Source organism: Rhea americana, unplaced genomic scaffold (genome assembly GCF_003343005.1).
Source record: "Rhea americana isolate MKP2758 unplaced genomic scaffold, rheAme1 scaffold_4, whole genome shotgun sequence".
Taxonomy (NCBI): Eukaryota; Metazoa; Chordata; class Aves; order Rheiformes; family Rheidae; genus Rhea; species Rhea americana.
The window spans coordinates 3,332,917-3,340,714 of NW_028186534.1; the positions used below are offsets into that span (position 1 = coordinate 3,332,917).

The 7,798-nt window shown below is 45.7% G+C and overlaps 1 protein-coding gene across 4 annotated transcripts; it reads right to left on the reverse strand.

The window, feature by feature from the left end:
- Positions 1 to 2,422: 2,422 nt before the first annotated feature.
- Positions 2,423 to 7,326, reverse strand: GHRH (growth hormone releasing hormone). 4 transcript variants are annotated; one of them, XM_085313872.1, is made up of 6 exons: positions 7,169 to 7,326; positions 5,526 to 5,657; positions 4,923 to 5,027; positions 4,161 to 4,295; positions 3,798 to 3,857; positions 2,423 to 2,772 (listed from the first exon to the last, which is right to left on the reverse strand). In XM_085313872.1, exons 1-6 carry the CDS (start codon positions 7,246 to 7,248, stop codon positions 2,748 to 2,750), a joined length of 537 nt encoding a protein of 178 aa, XP_085169998.1. In that variant the 5' UTR covers positions 7,249 to 7,326; the 3' UTR covers positions 2,423 to 2,747. The 4 variants fall into 4 exon arrangements, with proteins under 4 accessions (XP_085169998.1, XP_085170001.1, XP_085169997.1 ...); XM_085313875.1 differs by having other exon boundaries at positions 3,761 to 3,857; XM_085313871.1 differs by having other exon boundaries at positions 4,161 to 4,298.
- Between the last annotated feature and the right edge of the window lie 472 nt (positions 7,327 to 7,798).

Below are 7,798 nucleotides of genomic sequence, written 5' to 3' on the forward strand. Positions count from 1 at the left end.
TAACTGAATGTCATTGACTAGCATCTTGAAGGCTAATGGCACCTGCAACACTTTTCACTCACCTGCCTCTTTATGACTGAATAATTTAGTATCAGCAGTAGATGAATGACCTAGGAAGGGGGGGGGTGAATCATTTGGGGAATAGCATGCATTTCTAGGAAATTCTGCTGATGCTGACTTCCATGCTAAAAACTTAAGTTACTGCTAGCCTCTGCTCCAGCTCCCAAATGTATGTGATGGTTCCCTCGTCTCATATCAGCTTAGTTTCTTTAAATGCCTTTTGGTAAAGGAACCTTATCAAATGGATTTTGGAAATCCAAGATGATACCAACTAGCAAGCATGCAAATAGAGGATTTTTAGCTGATTCCTTCATAGCACTCCAGTATGTGTGAGATGCAACTTCCCTTTTTAAAAGCCATGTGGAGTCTTCCTTACTGCACTTAAACTTAGMTCACTGTTTCTGTTCTTTATAATAGTTTCTACCAGTTTGCTCACCATGAACATTACATTGGACCGTGTACAGGTTTATCAAACTAGTCATTTGACCTCCTCTGCAGCCCTTTTAAAAAACTGAACTCATGCTGTCTTCAAGTCGTCTGGAACTAGCATTTTTAAGCAAGAAATAGTTAAGCTACTATTTGTATTTTTTCATCCTGGAGTTCCTTTTCACTCTTATGAATTAATTTTGAGCCTGGTATTTTATTACTGCTCCTATTTGTCCCCTTTGTTTTTGTTTTGGGGGGAGTATATGTGTGTGTGTGGTGGTGGTGGTCGTGTGGGGTTTTTTTTTCTCTCTGATCTCTCAACTGGGAAAGATCCTCCAGTACTTCCCTAAGGAGGATACATGTAATGTAGTTCTACTATGACACATCTTTTCTAAGCTCTGCATGTTGCTATTGATTTTTTTTTTTCTACCCTCCCTGCTATGTGTTAGCAAAGGATATTTTTATTCCTTTGGTTTCTTATTCCTCAGACACTTTCTGTTCTGCTTTATTTGTTTTTACTTTCAATCTGCCAGAGTTTGAGCTTTTTTTTGTTGTTGTTGTTGTTTAGACACAACCCAAWTTTTCAAAGGGTTACCCTTTATTCCAAATAGCTGTGCTCAGCCATCTGGTTATTGATACAGATATAGGTCTTTCCAAAGGTTTTTTTTTTTTTTTTTGATGGCTTTTTTTTTTTTTTTTTTGAGTCTCCAGTACAGTTTTTATGCTGCTGCGAAAGTTTTATTCTTTTGTGATGGTTTCTACTGACTACTTAAACTGCTTCATTTTTATGTGATTCTCGTTCTTGGAATGAACTCCTAAGAAATTTTTAAAGTGTGTTGTGATCATTGTTACACAACAGCTTTTCAAAAACATTTTGAAATGCCTGCATAAGGTTATCGCATGTTCCTGCTGTCATAGTTTCACTGATCTCCCTCAGCATACTCTCATTGCTTCCTGTCTTGCTGAGGTGTTAGTAATACTATCCTAATGCTAGAATTGTAAAACCTCAATAGGGTGAATGTAATCTGTAGGGATTTGGTGCAGGTGTCATTCCCACACGTGTTGGAGCCTGTTATCCTAGAACATGGTCACATGAAGAAAAACGGGATGATGTCTACTGCAGACTGTGACAGCATTGTTCAGCTGCAGGGAGGAATGCTTTCAGAGGTTTCTGTGTGTGTATTTCTAGCCTAGTCTTGAGCTGTTGGCACTGGACCCTGCCTTGGACCTGGAGTCTTCATTAGCACAGCATTTACTTATTCTCTGTGCACTTGCCTGCTGTCTTTGAGCAACGTCATCCATTCTGGGCACAGGATCAAGAAACTAACATTTCAATAGACAAAGAGCCGTCTTGACCTGCTCTTGGACAGGTTTATTTATAACAACTTTTATTTCCTGCTAATGATGGGAAAGCAAACCCCATCCTGATATTTACATCTCTAAAGATACAATTATTACATGAACAGTAGGATAATTGGGGTGACAGGGAAGGAGGTGGCTATGTGAGAGAGTATTGGGGTAATAAAATATTTCCTCTTTAAAGGATAGTGAAAACACTTCCAGCTGTTATCTTAGCCATGGTAGAGTTCAGAGCCATTTGACAACACATTGAATTAAAGCATAGTGACAGCCCATCTGATGCATGGGCATCTCCTTTAACTCTTGCAGAGCAAAGCCGTAGCTTCAAACAGCTCTAAGCTGGACTCTGTAAGCCTTTCTAGAGCTCAGATTTGATGTAAGGGCTCTGTATCAAGGAGCCAATAACAGCCCATAGTGGTGTTTCTAACAGATGGTAGGTAACCTGGATCCCTGTCTTACCTCACCTTGATCCAAACTGTGTTGTACTGTCAGCCTCTACTTACAGGAGACTATAATCAATTTACTAAGTTGCTTAAAGGTGCCTCTTGGTCTGATTAATAAATATATGGCCACCTTCAAACAGATGACGACTTTGCAGGTTTCTTGTTATGCTTCATAATTTGAAAAGCTTAATTAGTAGACAATATCTCTGCAGGATTAGAAGTGTACTGATTGTCTGGCTTTGTACAAAACAGCGTTAGGTTAAACCTCTGAGGGTTTTTTCCCTCATTCAATACACAGACTAGTATTTAGAGAAGGAATTAATAGTAAAGACTGAAGTAAATTAAACTGGGCATCATAATTGTGTTCCTTGTCAAGGAGACTGAGGAGTGTATGCATCAGTTTCCAGCTGGTCACATCGGGGAATGTGTCTTCGTTGCTGTGAATGGTTTGCTGTACAGTTATGTCCATGAGCTCTGAATTATTCTGGACAGAAGAACAGAGAATTGTGTGTTATTCGTGAGCACACACTGAAGTTTTTTCACTCCTTAAGAGGCTTCTCCCAGCTGACCTTACTTGTGGGAAGAACTAGTGCATGCAAACAACTCGAGCTTGGCAGAAGGCAGTAAGTGAGATGCCGAAACGCCATGCTTTCCAAGCTGAATCCACAGCTGTGATTTATGTAAAGTTCTTCTGGTACAAATGTAAATGTCTTCCTCCCTCCCTTTAAACGCACTGATGGGGCTCTTCACACCCTTTTAAATTGTGCTGACTAGGAATGGACAGGATTAATTTCTGTGACAGAGGAATAAGGTGAAGTTGGTTCATATAAGAAAGCAAGCATTTGTATGAATAAAAGCATTACCAAGGATGGAGCGGTAGACTGTCTGCTGGCTGGCTCCCAACGCTGGCAAGAACTAGAGCATATTTCAAGTTCCAGGTGACTATTTTCAGGAGCAAGAGGGAGCAGAAAACTAGACTCCCTCACATCTATTCAGTATAGTGAGAGGGGAAACCTAAGATGTCCCAGGGATCTAGAGGCAGGATCTACTCCCTGAGAGGGACATTTGTCCATCTTTGTTCTAGCTTAGACACTCAAGCACACTATCTCAGATAGCTTTAAAAGGCTGCTCTTAATTGATGCAAGCAGCTGCGGATTGYCTGATTCCCAGTTGTCTGAAAGGGCATTTGAGTTCTGCTGGATTTGCTGATAGACCTGCCATGAGATCAGTRTGTGTGTGTGAGGGCTCAGGCCAGAATAAGCGGGCCAGAAAGGCTTCCTGGGGAAACCATTGCCTAGGGCTTCACATCACTCAGAGGTCTCTCTCTTCAGAGTGAGGCAGAGCTTTTTCTCTTCTCTCATTGACAGTAATGGGACTTAGCTTTGGTGCGGGAGAGCCTTCAAACTGCTTGTTCAGTGCACCTCAGAAGTAGTGTGAGGCACAGAATTGAACAGGCAGCGAACAATACTCACCAGAGCATAGGGAGATGAAAGGGGGAAAAATATTTACATGAGTTTAGCTAGGGTGCTGGGAAAGCCTTCTAAGTGACTGCTGTTGATGTCCTGAGGCCTGTGAAAAAGAAGAGTTGGACAATCATGTCATAATTTGGGCTTGAGAAAAAATTCTTTCCACTATTGTACTAAACTCTGTGCAATAAGGAGACAAAGCAGCGACACGGTACTTCGTGTGGTGTGGGCTGTTCCTTATCCGCACCCTGCTTGCCCGTGTAAGGGGAGGAGGGGTTGTGCGGTCAGAGAGGAGTTTTGTTTTTTCCTGGAGTGTACCTGAAGGATAATACTTAATCCAGCAGCTTCATTTCTGAAAACCAAACTGCAGTAAGAACCTTGTCTTATTCCTGTTGTGAGCACCTACCTTTGATTCTGCAAAATTGCTCCCAGAAAGTCCCTTAGTACCATCTGTTGGTGGTAGCGGCTGTCCATCAAGATGCTGTCAGACTGGCGCCTTGTCAGAAACTCATGCACCCTGTCCCCTGGGCTGCTGCCACTGCTTCTGTTATGCAAAGACCGGAACCAGTGTTAGCAATGCTTTCTGAAAAGCTTGGTGCTATTTGCAGGGCTTTTCAGTCCCTCGCTCAAATAGCGGCTAGGGCAGGGCAAGGGAACCAGCTGGGCGTCAGCCTCTGGCCGTTCTGTGTCTTTGCATTAAGAAATTGGTCGGCTGTATTTGCTCCTGTGTTAGGAGAGAGATGAGAGCTGGCTTGCATCTGACTGGTTGGTCTTATTTAGTGGCAGTAACTGATCTGTCTAGCCAAAGCTACAGGAGTGGTAGAGGGGTGGCTGTTTTCTGTGTTCAGACCAGGACCAGGAATAACCGTTTCTACCRGTGAATGATCATTGCAACTATTGTCCACAAAGATTATTGCTTGTTGCTGGCCAGTTAGAGATCTCAGCTGACCTGGCACTGATAGGGGAGGATTAATTATGCTGCTTAATAATAGTTGTGATAAGAAGAATCCTAGAAAAGGGGGTGTAGAGTGCCCTTAGGTGTGGGGAACAGCAGGAAACCTCTTTTGTTGCAGAAGATGGCATTTCCTTATTTTGACATGTACAAAAGAAACTGCCCAGTGTAATAAGCAAAATATTAGCCCTAGGATAGCAAGATGATGTGGCTTACCCAAGCCGCTTGCCAATAATGGTCTGTAAGAATTTCCGTGCAGAAATCTGCCCCAGGAATTTCCGGTAGTTGTCAGTGAATATGGCATCGGCATGACGCTGCATCCTAATGGTGAAAGACAAGTACAAGGTGTGCTCACTGAACTAGCAATGAACCTTCTGGGTAAGAAATGGACGTTTCAGATGTCAAAATACACCAAAGAGAACACTGAGATCGGGGCAGGTAACCGTACCATAAATGCTTTGGTATTGGACTGTTGTGTTGGAGAGTAAAAGGATTTGGGAGAGTTCAGTCCTGATGGGGAGGCAGTKGGCAAAACAAAGTATTACCTACTGTTCCTCAGTATCTGCACTCAAAAAAGTGAAGTCAGAAAACCAGTGGGAAGGAGGAGGAGACCTGCAGGGCTGCGAAGGATGTCTGGGACAGGAGTGAAAGGAGCCTTTGGCAGCTCCAACCTATGGTTATTCCCAGGCTCCAGAAAACCCTCATGCAGGGGAAGTGTAAGCTGCTGCATGGTCCCTGCTGGTACAGGGATGAATCCTCTGTGCTTCAGACAGAAATAACCATCCTTGCTGCAGCCGGACTGAGAGCTAAGGTACAAACCTTTCCTCAGCAGGGTCTGTTAGCAAACCCTCCTCATCCTGTTCCTCCACCRAGGGGTTATGGCTCTGCAATGGGCCGTTGTCCTGTGGCTGGAAGTTCATGGCCTTGCCAACAACAGGCCCTGGATTGTACCTGCAAGAAAAACCCAAGGCATGCCACTAAGCAGGCTCAGACATCAGTCAGTGACTGGTCATCTTGACCTGCACTCCCTGTTCTGCTTTATCTCTCTCCTCTTGCCATCTCCAGCTCAAGAGTAACACAAGTTTTATCTGTCATTCTTCCCAGCTAGAAACTGCCTTGATGCTCTTTCAGCAGTGAAAGATACTTAGCATAGCTGTCTCAAGTGCATTTTCCCTGTCACTGAGCTGCCAGTGATCCCAAGCAAAGCCCCACTGATTCTGGTATCCCTATGCTGTGGCTTYGCCACAAAGGTAAAGCATTTCCTATGGGATGTGGCAAATCCACTTTACAAAACCTAGTGCTCAATTTTGTGTATCCATCAATTTGTGGTGGTAGGAAGTAATACTAATACTCAACAGTCAGCAGGGCAGTAATTGAAATATTAATAGCTCTTATGYTCATGCACTGAAATATCTGCAGTTGTGATTTCAATGCAGGTTGCCTGGAGGCACAACTTTTTAATCAATGATGGAGTCAGTAGTGCTGGCTGCTCTGGAGTTTGTCAGGTTTCCCTTTATAAGACCCAGCATTCAACTCCAAAACCTACTRTTTAGACTGAAATATTCCATGCCAGGTACCTGCCTTCTTTGGCAAGCACCCTTACGCTAGCAGTGTTCCCAAAAAGGAAGCCAGGGAAGAGAAATAAGTTTACTGGTGCATGTTCATCTGTTCATGGTTCATCTGTTTTTCAGTTTGGCAGGTACTTATTTTGCAGCAGGGCTGAGGACTGCAGCCAGGCTGCTGTGTCGGGGAGCAGCAGACGAAGGGATGAAGAGCTGAGGAGAGCTCTGGAAAGCAGAGCTGGCTGCTTTTTGCTAACCCAGGTACCTCCCYGATTTTCCTAAACCCAGAGCAGGCCATTTGCCTAGTGCTGGCTTCACTTCACTTAATCTTAAAAGAAGCCCTCAGGCTGTGTGTTTGCACCCTCTTTGCAGAGGTACAAACTGCCGTGTCAGCCCTCAGATGTGAAAGAGGAAGGCGGGGAACCACCCCGGGACTGCCTGCGCCCAGGGGGTCAGAGAGGGACACGAGCCGTGTCACAGGGTGCCGTAAGAGCGCAGGGTGCTGGGTGTACCAAGTACAGTACTGCAGCGTTGCAAGACTGYTGCAGCAAGGGCAAGGACACCTTCCTGTTCCTCCCAGGTGGAGGGGCAGGGCAGCCTGTCCTCRCTGAGGTCCGAAATGGCATCTGTAAAGAAAGATTTTGTGACACAACTTCCTGCTGCTGTGCTGGAAACTGAGCCAGAGGAGCRGGGAACGTGCTTGTAATAGCAGGAGGGGGCTCCGGCCAGGGCTGAATGAACAGATGGGGCATGGGGAGCATTTTGTCCATCAGCACTGAAGTGTCTCATCAGTGGTAAATGACTGCAAAATGCCCCTGTAGTCTAAGTCTTGCTATTAAACACCTAGGCTTGAGAGATGAGGCAAGTGTTACGGTGCAGACGAAGCATTCGTCAGCCTACCTGAAAGCTGGGTAGAGAGGAGAGCAGATGGAGCACGAGACTAAATGCAGGAACAGGAGCAGGGTGGCCTTATCCAGCATCTTCCACCCTTTGGAGTCACCTGAAATGCACAGCAATCAGTCAGCCACAGCAATCGGAGTCAGCAGCCGTCGTATGGTTGGAGCCAGCCACCCTGTGCACAGAGCTGGGAGGGGAGGCTAAATACCACCTTCGTTCTTGCTTCTCATTAGCACAGATTGACTGGAAACACACCTCTGTGTCTGATTACGGCTCTTCAGGCACGCTCCCCAGAGCAGCAGTGTCTGAACATGGCAGGGACTTCCCCAGCAAGCACCGTTTCTGGAGGCAATAGCTGTGTGTGCCCCTGCTTCTCCGCAGCTGCTGCAGGAGCCGAGTGTCTCCCTTGGGTCAGGGCAGAGGTCTGCGGGTGGCAGGGCTTCATCCCAGCGGATGACCTGCCCCTCTGATGCAGTTCAAGAAGAGCTCTCAGGCTGGGGCAAGCCCCAGGACCAGCCGTGAGGGCTGTTCAGCAGCAGTATAATGGTGCCTGGATGCTGGAAGAGAGCAGTTTGCAGGGGCTGCTGAAGGCACCTTCCCCCCCACCCCCCAGCACTGCCTGTGGTGGGACTA